This window comes from Oncorhynchus nerka, linkage group LG10 (genome assembly GCF_034236695.1).
Source record: "Oncorhynchus nerka isolate Pitt River linkage group LG10, Oner_Uvic_2.0, whole genome shotgun sequence".
Lineage (NCBI taxonomy): Eukaryota > Metazoa > Chordata > Actinopteri > Salmoniformes > Salmonidae > Oncorhynchus > Oncorhynchus nerka.
In genome coordinates, this window is record NC_088405.1 from 79,186,082 (window position 1) to 79,203,875 (window position 17,794).

The window sequence follows — 17,794 nt, forward strand, 5'->3', positions numbered from 1 at the left end:
GACAAAGCTGTGGAAACAGCATTTATGCATGTTTATCCTCCACTACATCCCTGAATATAATGATAAATAGTTCATAGGACAAAGAGCACGAGACAGGCACTGAAACTGATCCTTGATTTTGGGTCCGAAAGTGAAAGGCGCTGAAACTGATCCTTGGGGTACACATACCTTTTTGTGGGCGGCGACAACTAGCTGGGCCCACTTGTCATTGGTCTTGGCAGAGCTGATTTCGCGGTCAGGGATGTAGGATGGGATGAGGTTGAGGAGGCGCTCCTGGAGAATCCCAGAGCCGTAGTCTATGTAGTACTGCTGGGATGCCAGTTCCGCCAGATCCTCATCCTGAGCGAGAGAGAGGGAAATTGAGAAAGGGAGATTGGGTAGATGGAGTGGAAGAGAAGGGGAAGGAGCTTTAATACTTTCATATTTTACAAAAACATTAGGCATGAATGTGCTTTCATATTGTACATCAGGATGAAATGAATATCACATAAAAACGCCATCTCACGTAATTCATCAACCTAGCACAGAGAGAGGACTAGTGGAAAATAGATCAAGAGACTAAAAAGAACTATAGTTCTGAAATTCCCTAAATCTGACCCCCACGTTAATCTCTCTCCTCATACATGCCTTCATCCCTCTGCCCTTATGCCCCACTAACCCTCTCGCAGCGGTACTCGCCGAACTTGACCCCACGGACAGTCTGCTGGTAGATGAGGTTGGTGGCCACGCTGTCTTCGCCAGGATTGTGCCAGGGAGTGAAGATCTCTTTCCTGAAGAACAGGCGCCAGGGAGCATTCCTCTCCTGGGCTCCCTGCTCCTTGGCGTACTGCTCACACTGCGACACGGCGTCCATCACATGGTCACTGCTGCTCCCCAATGAGGATACCTGGGGGGATGGATCGACATTTGACATTGGGCTCGATAGCTTCTCAAACAAGTTTGTGACCGTGTGTGTATGTATGAATGAGCGAGAGTGAGTGAGTGAGTGAATGCGTGGCTGCATGCATACGTGTGTGGGAGGTCCAGTCAAGTACCTTATCGAACAGGGCGATGTAGAGGGAGAAACCGAAGCGGTCTTGGAGGCTGATTTTGTCTGCCAGGGCATTACACAGCTCGCTGGCCGTGGTGGCTGAGTCGGTCAGCAGGGTCTTAGTGGTACCATCCATGAAGGTTACCGGTAACATGATGGGCTTCTTCGACTTAGTGGCCTGAAAGCGAGGGATGATTATTTTGGATTAAAAAACAACTCCAGGCTACACTTGAAAGTGTAAGATAGAAGATACGAAAGATACCGAAAAATGCTGTATATCTGATAATAACTGCCCTTTTTCCGGCATGCAAATTGATTTTGATTAACAAAAAATGTGTGCCCCTCTCCGAAGGCATTATCTGTATTTAGGTCTCGGGCCAAGACGTCATAGCAGTCGAAAGCAGAATATGATGGTAGAGGAATAACGGCAGACACGTGACTGAAAAGAAGCTTCCCCTAGAGGCCTAGACACTGATTTAAGGTCAGTTTTGCCCCTAATAATCAGGTTTAGAACTTCCCCCATGGTTCAATTATCCTAGATCTGTGCGTACCTGCAGCTCGAGCCAAGATGGCGGCTGGGTCCTGGTGCGATTCACAAAGGTCCTCCTCAACCTCTCCTCGCAGTATGGAGCGTAGCCCGGCGGACCACTGATCATGAATGTACGCAAATACTGAAGGAAAGAAAGGAAGGGTGGAGGGGGGAAAGAAAAAGAGAAAGGGGAGAGAGAGAGAGAGGGAGAGCGAGGGGGGAGAGTGTCAGGGGGTAAAGTTAACATCAATGAGACATTCTGGGGCATATTCAGTGGATCCACTTTGAATTCAACAGAAATTGGCCAAGACAGATTTGAGTGGTGTGTGTATGTGTGTTTGTAAGTGTGTGTGTGTGTGCGTGTGTGTAAGTGTGCATGTGTGTGTGTGTTTGCACACGTGTATCAAAAAGACGAGGATCTTACTTTGACAAACTTCTCAGAGGGAGCGAAGCAGCCAGCGCAGAGAGAGAGCAGGATCCAACCACGGGCATGGCTACTCTTTGACGGGTTCTGGGTCAGCTGCTTGCAGATCTGACAGTAGATCTCATCTCTGGTGAAGGACAACAGCCAACCAATCACAGCCACCATCAGATCATGAGCAGCAAAAACCACAAGCCAATCACACGGACCATAAGTAGTAAGTCAGAACCAGGACACATACTGATGATGTTTAGTGTCCCCATATCCAAAGTAGCATACCACTCAGAATACAAGTCCAATACATTACTTACATCGTTTTTTTGTGACGGGTGAAAACAAAATGGTGGAAGCTCAGATCATAAATGAAGGAGGGGAGCATGGAGAGGACAGATTGAGAAAGCGAAAGAGTCTTTCTGAGTATTTGGTGGAATAAGTCAAAGGGTTGTAGGTCACCTGAGGGCGGGCCTTAGGATGCCGTTGCCAATGATGAAGTGCAGCTTCTCCAGGTTGGATGTGGGACGGTCCTCCAGCATGCTGTTCCCCTGTAAGCTGTAATCGCCGTCAGTCAAACGCCGGGTCACCTAGAGGAGGAGGCGAGGCCAATTGGGAACAGTCATGTCATTGGTGATTCCTTCCATTCTGTATGTTATTGGTATTGGTAAATGCTGAGTTGGCATCGGGGTTTGAATTACAGGGGTGGCCAGAGATTCTGAACACTCCTATAACAAATCAGATGACCCATATAATCTGTCAAATATTAGCATGGGCATATCCATAAGCAGTAAGACAAATGTTGGTCTAACCAACTATTTTTGGGATTGTGTGGCTCAGTTGGTGGTAGCATGATGCCGCTAACTGATATATATTATTATAATATACTGTATATTATGATGATCGCTATAATGAGACACAAACCTCCTCAGTGATTTTGGACTTCCTCTTCAGGGTGAGAGAGACCAGCTTGTGTCTCACACTGTTCTTCTTCTGCCCACCACCACCTTCAATGGAGCTGTTCTGTAAGAGGGAGAGAGGGGTGTAGATGAGCTTTATGTTGTCTGTCTGTCTGTGTCTGTCTGTCTGTCTGTCTGGTCTGTCCGTCTGTCTGTCTGTCTGGTCTGTCCTGTCCGTCTGTCTGTCCCGTCTGTGTCCTGGATGGCATACACAAAAAATCGAAACATTCTACCAACGCCCTCCTTCTAATCTCCTTAACCGCTCCCTTAGGCCAGTGTTTCTCAAACCCTGGTCCTGGGGACACAAAGGGGTACATAGTTTTGTTTTTTTGCAGTAGCACTAACGTACCTGACTCCAATAGTCAAAGGCTTGATAAGTTGAATCGGGTGTCTGAGTGCGAGGGCACAAACAAAAATGGACACACCTATAGGTCCCCAGGACCAGGATTGAGAAACACTGACTTAGGCCTAATTTTACTTTACACAAGTACACAATACAAGAATACAATTAGCAACACAACTACGCCATTTTACGTGGCTAATTGCGTTCTTATGTTGCGTATTTGTGTTATTGTATAAATTAGGCTTCAAACACTTCCTATTACGTTCTCCCTCCAAGTCACATCTTCTCTGTCCCATTTTACTCTGAATACCTCAAAAGCACACTTTACTACTCCTCAACTCCACATCCTCTCAGGTCCTCCCGTTCTCCCCTGCTCTTCCCACCTACATTCTATCCCTTCCCTTCTCTCTACTCCCCTCTCTCACCGAGGTTTGGGGGAGGGGAAGTTGATCCTGGATCTGTACCTACGTCACTCCAGAGCTCCCTCACCTCTCCCTCCACAGTCTGGTGCTCCTGCAGCGCTCTCTTGTAGGACCTCTTTCTTCCTCTCTCCCTTCCCTCACCTCTCCCTCCACAGTCTGGAGCTCCTGCAGCTCTCTCTTGTAGGACCTCTTTCTTCCTCTCTCCCTTCCCTCACCTCTCCCTCCACAGTCTGGAGCTCCTGCAGCTCTCTCTTGTAGGACCTCTTTCTTCCTCTCTCCCCTCCCTCCCTCTCTCCCTTCCCTCACCTCTCCCTCCACAGTCTGGAGCTCCTGCAGCGCTCTCTTGTAGGACCTCTTTCTTCCTCTCTCCCCTGCCTCTCTCCCTTCCCTCACCTCTCCCTCCACAGTCTGGAGCTCCTGCAGCTCTCTCTTGTAGGACCTCTTTCTTCCTCTCTCCCCTCCCTCTCTCCCTTCCCTCACCTCTCCCTCCACAGTCTGGAGCTCCTGCAGCTCTCTCTTGTAGGACCTCTTTCTTCCTCTCTCCCCTCCCTCCCTTCCCTCACCTCTCCCTCCACAGTCTGGAACTCCTGCAGCTCTCTTGTAGGACCTCTTTCTTCCTCTCTCCCTTCCCTCACCTCTCCCTCCACAGTCTGGAGCTCCTGCAGCTCTCTCTTGTAGGACCTCTTTCTTCCTCTCTCCCCTCCCTCCCTCTCTCCCTTCCCTCACCTCTCCCTCCACAGTCTGGAACTCCTGCAGCTCTCTTGTAGGACCTCTTTCTTCCTCTCTCCCTTCCCTCACCTCTCCCTCCACAGTCTGGAGCTCCTGCAGCTCTCTCTTGTAGGACCTCTTTCTTCCTCTCTCCCTTCCCTCACCTCTCCCTCCACAGTCTGGAGCTCCTGTAGTTCTCTCTTGTAGGTCCTCTTGCCCAGCGTCTCGTAGATCTTGGTCATGACAGGTATTTTCTCAGAGCCGTCAATGATGGCGATGTGGTACTTGGGCTCGGGCAGGTCCCCCATGAACCTCAGCACTGTGACCCACACTGCCAGCGCGGCCTGAGGGAGGGAGGGGGGGGTTGTTCGCCCAAGTTGATAAATTACATATTGATTTCCTTACCTAGTAAGCAGTCTTTCGACTAAAACAGACAGCAATCTTTGGTTTTGTTTCCCTGGCTGTGGTCACATGCTAACATTAGTATGCTTGTCCAAAAACCAATTTGATATCCCCCAAATTAGCATGTTCTTAATTTTCTGCCAAATCATCTTTGAAAAGGAAAAGGCTCAACACTTACTGGCCATTAAAAACAAATAGTTTTACTTAAGCAAAGTATTTTAAAAAAGCTTGATGTTTCGTTCATCAACGGCCTTCATCAGAAGGCCATTGAGGGACGAAATGTGAAGCTTTAGTGGAAGTGACAGCGTTTTAACTTTTCATTTTTTAAATTTAACCTTTATTTAACTAGGCAAGTCAGTTAAGAACAAATTCTTATTTTACAATGATGGCCTACCCCGGCCAAACCCTCCCCTAACCCGGACGACACTGGGCCAATTGTGAGCCGCCCTATGGGACGGCGGGTAGTGATACAGCCCGGGATCGAACCAGGGTCTGTAGTGACACCTCTAGCACTGAGATGCAGTGCCTTAGACCGCTGCTCAACAGGAGCCTAATGTATGCCTCAAAACCAACTGTATAAGAGGTTTTAAAAATAGGTTATATTGACTCAAATTCCATGACATACAGTAAGGCATTGTTGGCAGAATAGATGGACGCAGTTCAATGAATGATTAATATAATTCACCAATACATTTCTTGGTAGTTAAAACAATATTGCTATCAGGTTGTAAATCACAACTGGTCTGGTGCATTGTTTGCTGTCTCCATCCATTCTGGAGGCACTGTTTCAGTTTCAATGACTCAATATGTTGAACAAGAATGGATGACTTGTAACTACGGCCAGGAATGTCAATACAATCAAACTAGCAAGGATAATGATCACAAGTCAGTCATAACGTGGCTAATAAGCTAGCGCACATGTGTCAAACACAAGGCTTGCCGGCTGAATAGGACACACAAGCGAGTATAAATGAGTCCACATTTGAGTCATTTACTTTATGAAATTACAGCCTGATGCGCTCGCAGTCAAAGTGTACAGACACATTCCACAGTCCTAGCTAGGCTACTAAAATATTGCAGCCTGGCTTCGGTTTTTGAAGCTTGACAATGAACAACCAAAAATCAAAACTTGCAACAAAACAACATGCAAGGAGAAACATGTAGGACTACTAAATCAACATTTGAGCAGTAGTCTAGGTTGGCTACTCAATTACAAAAAGAATGAGTACATGAGTGCAAAAAATGAGTGCATTCAACCACACAAGTCATCTGTGATATACAGATTGTTAAACAACCATCATTGGCCACTTTAATAAATGGAACACTAGTCACTTTAATAATGGCACTACAAGAATGTTTACATATCTCATATGTGTAATATTTGTGTTGTGGAGAAATGACCAGGCAGGAGACGGGAGTACAGTTAGTTTTCGTTTAGTCAAAACCCCTCGTGCTCTACAGTTCCCGGCACCCCAGTGCACATGTGCATTTCCTATTAGGTGTAGTAACGTAACACTGCCGTAATGCATTACTGCTTAGTAACAGCACAGTAACTAATATAAACAGATGTAGATCCCAGATACTACACTCCTCCCCCATAGTGTTTAACTCCCAGAGAACAAGGTAAATATGTTAGGTAACTACTAATGCAATATCTGAACAATGCATTCTTAAACATTTTTCAACTACTGGGTTGAAGCAGACTTTTTAGAGCCCAGCACAAATCCAGGTGATTATTCTGCCCCGAAGATGGAGTTTGTGTCCTAATAACTAACCCAGGTAATGTCCTTTTTCTTTCCTTTTATCTAGGACATATTAAAGTGTTTGTTTTACTGTCTGTTACCTCCTTAACCAGCTCAACTCACAGGTCAAGCTTTTGAGGTGCCCTTCGCTGTCGAATAGGATATCTCCGCTCCTCCTGGGCTTCCTGTGGTGGGCCAGGTTCGGGTGGAAGGTCAGGCTCTGTCTCTCCCGTACGTCCACAGTCAAGAGAATAGTCCTGGGGGTCGTTATTGTTCTTGTTCTCTTGGCATGTCTCTGCTGGGGCGTTGGACCGTAGCAGATGATCCACATGAACGTTGACCTGGCGATGACCAATTTGGACTTGGTAAGTCAAAGGTCCTCTGCGTTGCAGGATCACACCTGAGTTCCACAGGCGCTTAGGGTGTCTGAAATCAAGTACCATCACCATCTCTTCCTCTTTGAATTCTCTGACAGTCTTTGAGTGTCTGTCATGAGCTTTGTTCTGCTGTAGCTGGTGCTTTGCCACAGTGCTTGACAAGTCTGGTTTCAACAATGTCAGGCGGGTACGTGGTTGGCGTTTCAGAAACAGTTCAGCTGGTGTACATTCCGTTACTGTGTGTGGTGTGTTACGGTAAGTAAACAGGAACCGCGGAAGCCTTTGGTGGGTGGGCACAGACTGAACCTCGAGTCTAGTCCAGGCCTTCTTAAAGGTTTGCACGGCTCTCTCCGCTGCTCCGTTTGATGCCGGATGGTAAGGTGGTGACAGGTTGTGCCTTACTCCGTTGTTCTTGAGAAACATTTCAAAATCGTTTGACGTGAACGGAGGGCCATTGTCCGATACGAGCTCCTCGACTAGTCCAAAAGATGCAAAACGGTGTCTGAGAAGATTGATGGTCTTCTCAGCTGTGGTCAGTTGAGTAGGGAACACTTCCATCCACTTGGAATGGACATCAACGACAACAAGGAAATGTTGCTTGTCAATTTCGGCGTAATCCACATGGATGCGTTCCCAAGGTGTAGCAGCCCAGGACCATGGATGAAGAGGCGCAGCAGCAGGCTTGTTGCGAACAGCTTCACAAGGTGAGCAGTGGCCTACATGCTGTTGAATGTCCTGATCCAGTCCAGGCCACCACAGATAACTGCGAGCGAGTGCTTTCATTCGAGTGATCCCTGGATGTCCCTCATGCAGGTCAGATAGCAGTCTCCTCTGGAATTTGTGAGGTACCACCACCCTTGATCCCCACAGAACACACTCTTGATCAGTGGACAACTGGTCTTTCTTGTCGATGAATGGACGAAGGTTATCGTCATTTACGAAGGTTGGCCAACCGCCCAATGTTAAGTCCAAGACTTTGGAAAGCACTGGCTCTTTCCTTGTTTCCTCTGCTATGTCAGAAGCAGATATGGGCAGTTCATCAATGAGAGAGATCTGGAAGACTGCTCTATCATCTTCACTGTCGGAGTCACTATTGCATGGTAGCCTTGATAGTGCATCGGCATTTGCGTGATCACTGGATCGTACTCATCTCTCATCTCGTAGTCGTAGGCTAACAATATCAGAGCCCAACGTTGCATTCGAAGTGCAGCAAGGGTTGGTATAGCTGATTTTGGTCCAAGGATGGCCAACAGAGGCTTGTGATCTGTCAGCAGTTGGAACTTCCTTCCGTAGAGGTATTTGTGAAACTTCTTCACTCCGAATATTATGCTCAGGGCTTCCTTCTCAATTTGAGCATAATTTTTCTCACTTGGTGACAGAGTCCGTGAAGCAATGCAATAGGGTGTTCTTCACCTGACGGTAGAACATGTGAGATGACGGCTCCTACTCCGTATGGAGATGCATCACATGCGAGTCTCAGCTTCATCTCTGTCTTATAGTGGGCAAGCCACTTGCTCTTTAGCAGACGCTGTTTGCAAGTCTTGAATGCTTCTTCGCATTGTGGGGACCAATTCCACTTTATATCGGCCTGCAGCAGTTGGTAAAGCGGATGCAACAATGTGGACAAGTTTGCCACAAATTTTCCGTAATAGTTCAGGAGCCCCAAAAATGACCTCAGCTCTGAGATATTTGTGGGTGCTGGTGCATTTACGATTGCTTCCACCTTGCTGTTGGTTGGGTGCAGGCCTTGTGCATCAATCTTGTATCCGAGATACTCCACTGAGTCCTGGAGGAACTCACACTTGCTGCGTTTCATTCTCACTCCATATTTCTCCAGTCTTGACATCACTTTGTCCAGCACTACAAGGTGCTCTCCAATGGTTGGTGCTGACATGAGGATGTCGTCCATGAAGCACACAACATGGTCTATACCGTCCAAGATCTGATCCATTGTTTGTTGGAATATCGCTGGAGCTGTCGAGATTCCATAGGCCAAGCGATTGAATCTGAATAGCCCCTTGTGTGTATTGATGGTCAGATACTGTTCTGACTCCGGATCCAGCTTCAGTTGCTGATAAGCGAATGCCAGGTCCAGCTTACTGAAAACCTTCCCACCAGCTAGAGTGGCAAACAGATCTTCAGCGTTTGGTAGTGGATATTCCTCTGGTAGTATGCAGCGATTTACTGTAGTAGACCTTGTAGTCACTGCACATTCTGACGGTCTTGTCTTTCTTTGGGACTACAACAATCGGAGCGGCCCAGTCGCTCCTCGCTACTTTCGTGATTATGTTATTCTTCTGTAGGCGTTCCAGTTCCTTCTCTACTGCTTCCTTAAGAGCATAGGGAACCGGACGTGGTTTGTGAAAGATAGGCTTGGTTCCTTCTTGCACTCTGACTTTTGCTGTGAAGTCTTGTATTTCACTGTAGCCATCTTTGAAAAGTTCTTGAAAAGTTCTCCAGCATGTTAGTGAGTGTAGCCTGACTTACTGGTTTGTCATTTCTCAGACTGAAGATTTCTCCCCAGTTCAACTTGATCTTTTGTAGCCAGTTTCTGCCCAGCAAGGCTGATTTTTCTCCTTTAACAATGACAAGCGGTAGCGTCCACTCCTTCCCCTGGATCTGCCCTAACACAGGAATAGTGTCACCAGTGTATGAAGAAAGGCGGATGGACACGGGCTGAAGAGGGCACTCTTTCAGTTTTTCTTTGTAGAGTCTCTCTGGAACCAGAGATACAGACGCTCCGGTGTCCAGCTGCATTTTAACTGGTTTTCCCACTAACTCCATGTTGAGATAGATTCCATCTTTTAGTTGTTGAGCTGTGTACACTGTGAACAGTTCCACTACTGTTTCAGTTGTACCTTCCTCTTCTTGTGCTGCGTCTGACACTTTGTGCGCTCTTGCTGTGCGTTGAGCCCTTACACACTCTCTGTAAATGTCCAACCTTTCCACAATTGTGGCACTTTTCATTTTGGAATCGACATTCACTGTTGCTGATGATTATCTCCCCCACATCTGTAGCAACTTGGCTTAGACCTTTGAGATGTGGGCTGCTTTGTTCTTGTGTAACCTTGAGGACGGGACTGAAAAAAGTGTGACTTTTGTGAGCTTTTTCCACCACGTGCATCACTGACCTTGTGAACACCTTTCTGACGTTCTGCATGTCCCGATAGCTCAATAGTATCCCTGTGGGCAAGCTCGAGTCCAAGTGCTATATCACAGGCTTTCTTAAAGGTCAGGTCCTTCTCTGACAGGAGCCTTCTGTGATATGCTTCACCTGAGACCACATACAAACTTGTCTCGGAGAGCATCATCAAGAAATCGTGCAAACTCACATGTACTTGCCAGCCTTTTCAAAGCAAGGATGTAGTCAGCCACGGTTTCCCCTTGACTCTGGTGACGTTGGTAAAATCTGAAATGTTCTGCAATGAGAATTGGCTTAGGCTTGAAATACCTTGAAAGAGTTTCAGTCAGTTCTGCATAGTTCAACTCCACTGCTTTCATTGGTTCAATGAGACCTTTCAGCAATCCATACTCATTTGGACCCAAAACACTGAGAAATACGTCTGCTTTCGTTCCATCTTTGATTTCATTTGCAGCCAGCCTACGCTCAAAACGCTCCAAATAGGAATCAAAATCCTCTTTTGTAGCCTCAAACTCTGGTACTCGACCAATGGTTGCCATTTTCACAGTTAATTGTTCAGTTTCCTTATATTCCTTAATTTTCTGAATATTCATCTACTTCTTCACTTCAGATGTTTCTGCAATTACTTCATTCACTGCACTCATTTGTATTAATGTACACACCGTGTTACGTCCCTTATTCCTTTTTTTTCCCCCTTGACAATATTTCTCCAATGAGATCGCCTAATTTCAATGGGTTCAATGAGACAGTTTTTTAAAAATTTAACCACCAGAGGGCAGTGTCGCTATTCTAGACTCCAATAGTCTTGCTACTTGGCAGCTCCTGAATACTGTACTAGCAGTGCTAGCAGTGCTTAGCCTTCTCTACTGGCGAAAAAAAAAAAAAACTGACGAATTACATAATTATTTTGAGTTTCATTACTCACGCAACATTCTTCCCTTCAAGCAATGTCCGTTTATGTAGTTTAATCACCTCGTCGCCACTGTAATATTTGTGTTGTGGAGAAATGACCAGGCAGGAGATGGGAGTACAGTTAGTTTTCGTTTAGTCAAAACCCCACGTGCTCTACAGTTCCCGGCACCCCAGTGCGCATGTGCATTTCCTATTAGGTGTAGTAACGTATCACTGCCGTAATGCATTACTGCTTAGTAACAGCACAGTAACTAATATAAACAGATGTAGATCCCAGATACTACAATATGTATATACTGTATGTAGCAGTGTGATGTTTTTCCCCTAGATTATGCACCAAGTTGCACACAAGGACCAATTCAAATAGGCCAGGTCAAGAGGGGATGTTAATAATTTGATAATAATAATAATAATTCTGAGTATTTTTTACATTTAATTACAGCTGCATAGCTAATGTTTTTCTTTGGTGTACAAACACTTTTTCATATCAATATTGTACATACATGTGATTGTAAAAGTTTTGTATATTTTGGTTTGTCCCATCATGGGTTATCTGTATTTCCATACCCCCTTATTGTTCTCTTTTGCCTGACCTTCGGCTAGCAAGGTATGTTGTCCTTGGCTCCGAAATTGTTTAATATAAAACCGTCATAATGTTACACAATGTACTGTTATGCTACCATAAGTTTGTTACAATGTGGATAATATAAAGATTTATGTTAACAAGTTTCACAAAGCTCGCTAACTAGGGTATCTATTGTAACTTGTGAGTACTTGGGACAGTGTTTGAGTGAGTGTCCATGTGCTTGCGCAGGTGCCTGAGAGCTAGGACTGCGCCAAGGGTTAACATAATGTGCGTTGTCTCTTCATGTGCAGGTATGTCTTTTATTTTGTCCAAATTATGTTCTGTATCATTTTACTTGTATTGTATGTTGTGCTGTTGTGCATTGAATGTGTGCACGCAGCACCTGTTATTTCCTTTTGGGGCTCTTTTGCCTGACCTTTGGCTAGCAAGGTGCCTGAGAGCTAGGACTGCGCCAAGGGTTAACATAATGTGTGTTGTCTCTTCGTGTGCAAGGCAAATAAAAATAATTCAACTAGCAGACCTTCAGTTGTGGCAGCGTCCTAATTAAAAGTACACAACCCCAGAATGAACCACGCTACATGTACACTACACTATCTATTCTATACTATCTGTTGCATTTTAGCTGCTCTGTAACTACTCATCCATATATTTTATATTTATATATTCTTATCCCATTCCTTTACTAGATTGTGTGCATTAGGTTTTGTTGTGGAATTGTTAGATATTACCTATTAGATACTGCTGCACTGTTGGATTTAGAAGCATAAGCATTTTGCTGCACTCGCAATAACATCTGCTAACCATATGTATGTGACCAATACCATTTGATTTGATGTGCAGAAAAAGGTCAAATATGATTTAGGTTTAAATGGTACAACAACCTATATAACTATTTGGAGTTACTAAATACTTCTGATCAGGATCACAGCATATTATGCACATCTGCAAGTGTAACAATATAGACTTTACGTCCGTCCCCTCGCCCCGACCTGGGCGCGAACCAGGGACGCTCTGCACACATCAACAGTCACCCTCGAAGCATCGTTACCCATCGCTCCACAAATGCCACAAGGGGAACCACTACTTCAAGGTCTCAGAGCGAGTGACGTCACCGATTGAAACGCTACCAGCGCGCACCACCGCTAACTAGCTAGCCATTTCGCATCGGACACACATAGCATAGCAGCTGGACAAATATCTTATTTTGTTTTAATATGTTAAAATGCTATACACATAATCCTATGTAGGCGGATAATATAAAGGGCTATATTTTTTCTAACAGAACAATGGCCAGTTTGCGACGCCGTTGCGTGTTATTTTATAAAAACAAATAGGCTATGTCTGGCCTCTATGTGTTTTTTTTATATGGCCCCTGCTCTGATCGAGTTTGACACCCCTGGGCTAGCGTATCTATTTATGTAGTTAGCTATTTATTTAGCATGCTAAAAACACGGAGTCTAATGTTAGCTAGCTAGCAGCTGGGAACTAATGTTAGCAAGCTAGCTGCTGGGATGATATCATGATGGCATTGGAGGAGTGGGTGAGTGACCAACTTTTTCCCCTCAAATAGCTTTTTGGTGGCTACAGCTAAAGATGCAGGTTTCATTTGGTTAGTTAGCAAAATGTGAATCTCTTTCCTAGCTAGCTAGCTATGCTGAACTTGAACGATTTATCCACAGTTAGCATATCTCTTAGTTGTCAATCAAATGTATTTTGCATTGATCAAATGTGCGGGCAGGCAGGTTCCCAGTCAGTTGTCAGAACGTGGGTTGGGTCAAGCATGCATTATCAGGCAAGCTGCAGAAGGATGAGTTGGCTACTATTCCCCATCTTTTATCAGTGCAATTTTGACGGCCAACTAGCTGAAAAAGTTTGAGAGGGTTTATCTAATGTTCCCTGGTTGGATTTTTAGCTAATCTCAGTATGGATAGCCTTAGTTGTTGATCTTTTTGATGTGATTAGGCAACTGAGGGAGAAAGAGCCTACCTTTTCATGATTGTTTGAACAATAGGACTGTGAAGTTCCCAAATGTCTGCAGAAATCCATTCAGGTGTATTTTGTGGCTTTTGGCGAATGCATTCTAAAGTCGTGCTGTTGCTACTGCCTGTAAAAACACAGTCCAGTTTAAAGTGAATGATGGCAGGCCTGTGTGGCAAATGGCTTATTAGCATATCGCCTACTGTAGCTCTGATTGGCTATGGCACCGGTCTGCATAGACTCTGGTCCTGGACAAGACTGATGTTTTTATAAAATGTTAATTACTGCAGTTTCTATTAATTGTCCAAAAGCACGGCTGCTTACCCACTCTATATTGCTACAGAATTTTCACAAATGCCTTACTCTACATCATTCCCAAACATTCTATGAATTTTCTGACAAGTGCTGGCTTGTCAGAAAATGTAAAACAAGGTCATCTTTCTGGGGGTGTATTTGAATAAGATTTAATGTTGCTAAAAACGCTGTCAGTTCCACTTTAAATTAAACTATGAGTTTTTAAAGGTGAGCAAGTGTTGCGCATTTTCAATGATAACCTAATTCTTTGGTCGCACCTCGACTCACATTGGTTGAGCGCCCTCCACTTCTTTCCCGCCCAAATCATCTTAAACAGTGGTCACCAAGCGGTTGATCGATCTCAAAGGCATTCCTAGTCGATCACCAAACATTTCTGTAAAAAACCCAACGATAAAGCCTTGCGTTCTTATTTTTCTTTATTTGTTTTGCACTGTTGGTGGTAGGTGCACTTGATTAAGCAGCTCTAGCACCGGGAATGCAAAGTGTTTCCATTTTGAACCATTTCATATGTCTGATGCTAGAACTCTGTCTATCCGGCAGGCCCATAGAGCAAATCATCAAGTGCATTATAGGCCTATCGCCAGACAATAAGATGGCTTAGATCACCTTGACTACACAGTTTTCTAGCGCCATAGACCACTTGTAAAACTCATTCCACAGAGGGCCGAGTGTCTGCAGGTTTTTGCTCCTCCCGTGTACTTGATTGATGAATTAAGGTCACTAATTAGTTAGGAACTCCCCACATCTGGTTTTCTAGGACTTAATTCAAAGGAAAAAACAAAAATCTGCAGAGACTAGATCCTGCATGGAATGAGTTTGACACAACTATCATAGGCTGTAAAAAGAATCCTCGAATGCACAGCAAAGTGATCATTTAAGATTCTAAAACCATGACTAGAGAGAGACTAAACGAACACAGCAAAGAGCTGTTGTTTTTAAGTAAGTTCATGTTCAAGTTGTTATTCAGCACTGTCAACACCTTGTTCAACACTTTTATAAGCCATAAAATGCACTTTCTCCCTACTTACACTCACACTTCGCTGCAACAACCAGTATTGCAGGGTTTCAATAAGCTTGCATTGTTATTATTTGTAGGTTGTGTCTTTTTTTTAAATCAAGGAATATTTACCTTTCTCTGATCATAGGAGTAATAACATGAATTGGTGCATGAGTCTGAAAAAATGCAGTGCCACCACTGGAAGACTGTGTCCCCTTTTCTCAGCAGAGGGAGGGAAAGAGGAGGGAAGGTGAGTCAGGTTAGAGGCGGCCTCACGCTGCTCCCTCCCCTCAGACTGACCATCAGATGCAGGCTATCAGTCCAGTAAAAAAAAAAGCGAATTATTATGCTCACTCTGCTGTGCCTCACAAGTAATACAACACATGATCTATTACAAGTGTGATCAAACAGGCAAAACGTCAGTATAGAGACAAAGTGGAGTTGCAATTCAACGGCTCAGACACAAGACGTATGTGGCAATCCCGGTCTACAAAAGGAAAACCAGCCACGTCGCGGACACCGATGTCTTGCTTCCGGACAAGCTAAACACCTTCTTTGCCCACTTTGAGGATAACACAGTGCCACTGACGCAGCCCGCTACTAAGGAATGTGGGCTCTCCTTCTCTGAGGCCGACGTGAGTAAGACATTTAAACGTGTTAACCCTTGCAAGGCTGCCTGTCTAGACGGCATCCCTAGCCGCATCCTCAGAGCATCAGCAGACCAGCTGGCTGGTGTTCTTACGGACATATTCAATCGCTCACTATCCCAGTCTGCTGTCCCCACATGCTTCAAGATTGCCACCATTGTTGCTGTACCAAAGAATTGGTAACTGAACTAAATGACTATTGCCCCGTAGCACACACTTCTGTCATCATGAAATGCTTTGAGAGACTATTCAAGGATTATATCACCTTACATGCCACCCTAGACCCACTTCAATTCGCTTAAAGCCCCAACAGGTCCACAGATGATGTAATCGCCATCACACTGCACACTGCCCTATCCCATCTGGACAAGAGGAATACCTATGTAAGAATGCTGATCATTGACTACAGCTCACCATTCAACACCATAGTGCACTCCAAGCTCATCATTAAGCTCGAGGCCCTGGGTCTGAACCTCGCCCTGTGCAATTGGGTCCTGGACATCCTGACGGACTGCCCCCAGGTGGTGAAGGTAGGAAACAATACCTCCACTTCGCTGTTCCTCAACACTGGGGCTCCACAAGGGTGCGTGCTCAGCCCCATCCTGTACTTCCTGTTCACCCTCCAACTCAATCATCAAGATTGCAGATGACACAGCAGCAGTAGGCTTGATTACCAACAACAGCGAGACAGCCTATAGGGAAGGAGGTGCGGGCTCTGGGAATGTGGTGTCAGGAAAACAACCTCTCACTCAACGTCAACAAAACAAAGGAGGACTTCAGGAAACAGCAGAGGGAGCACCCCCTATCCACATCAACGGGACAGCAGTGGAGAAGGTGGAAAGTTTTAAGTACCTTGGCGTACACAAACCCGTACAAACTGAAATGGTCCACCCACACAGACAGTGTGGTGAAGAACCTCAGGAGGCTGAAGAAATTCGGCTTGTCACCTAAAATACTCACAAACTTTTACAGATGCACAATTGAGAGCATTTTGTTGGGCTGTATCACCACCTGGTATGGCAACTGCACAGCCCACAACCGCAGGGCTCTCCAGAGGGTGGTGCAGTCTGCACAACTCTTCACCGGGGGAAAACTACCTGCCCTCCAAGAAACCTACAGCACCCGGTGTCACAGGAAGGCTATAAAGATCATCAAGGACAACAACCACCCAAGCCACTGCCTGTTAACTCCGCTATCATCCATAAGGTGAGGTCAGTACAGGTGCATCAAAGCAGGGACCGAGAGACTGAAAAACAGCTTCTATCTCAAGGCCATCAGACTGTTAAATAGCCATCACTAGCACAGAGAGGCTTCTGCCTATACACACAGACTTGAAACCATTGGCCACTTTAATAAATGGAACACTAGTCACATTAATAATCTCACTTTAATAATGTTAACATATCTTGAAATACTCATCTCATATGTATATACTGTATTCTATACTATTCTACTGTATCTTAGTCTATGCCGCTCTGACATTGCTCGTCCAAATATTTATATATTCTTAATTCCATTTCTTCACTTAGATTTGTGTGTATATGTTGTGCAATTGTTAGATATTACTTGTTAGCTGCACTAGAAGCTCAAGCATTTCGCTACACCCGCAATAACATCTGCTAAACACGTGTATGTGACGAATAAAATTTGATATCATTTCAAATATCATTTCAAAATGGTCTGGAACAACAACATTGGCAGGGCAATTCAAGCAAAGCCAACATGCAGTGATTATGTATTAGGCCTATAGCATAATGCTCAAACCTCATTGCTACAGAACAGTTTTTAATTGGTTAATGTTTCATGGGTTTACTTTTTTTAGGTCATGTTTCAAAAGAATCTGAGCTGTAGATCTCAGATTGTATTTTGTCCCAGAAAGTCAACTTATCTAAAAGTGTCTGAAATTGATTGTGTAACTCCATGAAGATTTGTGCAGGAAATGTAAAACATGCTAATTCTGGGGGATATTAATAATTAATTTGTAAGGGGGGTAGCTTTTGTGGGGTTGTGTTAATGTTGAATGAGAAACTCAGGACCCCAACGGCGAAAACACACGATAGGTCAAAAGTTAGGTCAACTCACCAGCTGGTCGCCCTCGTCCTCGTGGAAGAGCAGCGGCTGTTTGAGCGGGCGCCGCACATAGGTGTGTGTGGTGGTGCCCTGGAAGTAGGTGGCGGCAAACTTAGAGAACTTGTACTCCGACAGGTCTTCTTCCTCATCGTCAGGCAGAGGGAGAGCCTCGTCCAAGTCTTCCTCCTCCCCCTCGGCCCGCGGAGCCACCTCCAGGTCCTATA

At 45.0% G+C, this 17,794-nt stretch overlaps 1 protein-coding gene across 4 annotated transcripts in view; it reads right to left on the bottom strand.

Moving 5' to 3' along the window:
• Window positions 1-17,794, bottom strand: part of LOC115136052 (unconventional myosin-VIIa-like) — a 96,803-nt gene that overhangs the window by 33,026 nt on the left and 45,983 nt on the right. For all 4 annotated transcript variants that reach the window (XM_029671420.2, XM_029671419.2, XM_029671418.2 and 1 more), the window contains 9 exons: window positions 17,583-17,789; window positions 4,568-4,747; window positions 2,896-2,994; window positions 2,434-2,561; window positions 1,984-2,110; window positions 1,582-1,701; window positions 1,035-1,208; window positions 659-886; window positions 169-339 (listed from right to left, as the gene is read on the bottom strand). In XM_029671420.2, the coding sequence (XP_029527280.2) occupies window positions 169-339; window positions 659-886; window positions 1,035-1,208; window positions 1,582-1,701; window positions 1,984-2,110; window positions 2,434-2,561; window positions 2,896-2,994; window positions 4,568-4,747; window positions 17,583-17,789 (1,434 nt within the window). The remainder of the gene's footprint in view (window positions 1-168; window positions 340-658; window positions 887-1,034; window positions 1,209-1,581; window positions 1,702-1,983; window positions 2,111-2,433; window positions 2,562-2,895; window positions 2,995-4,567; window positions 4,748-17,582; window positions 17,790-17,794) is intronic.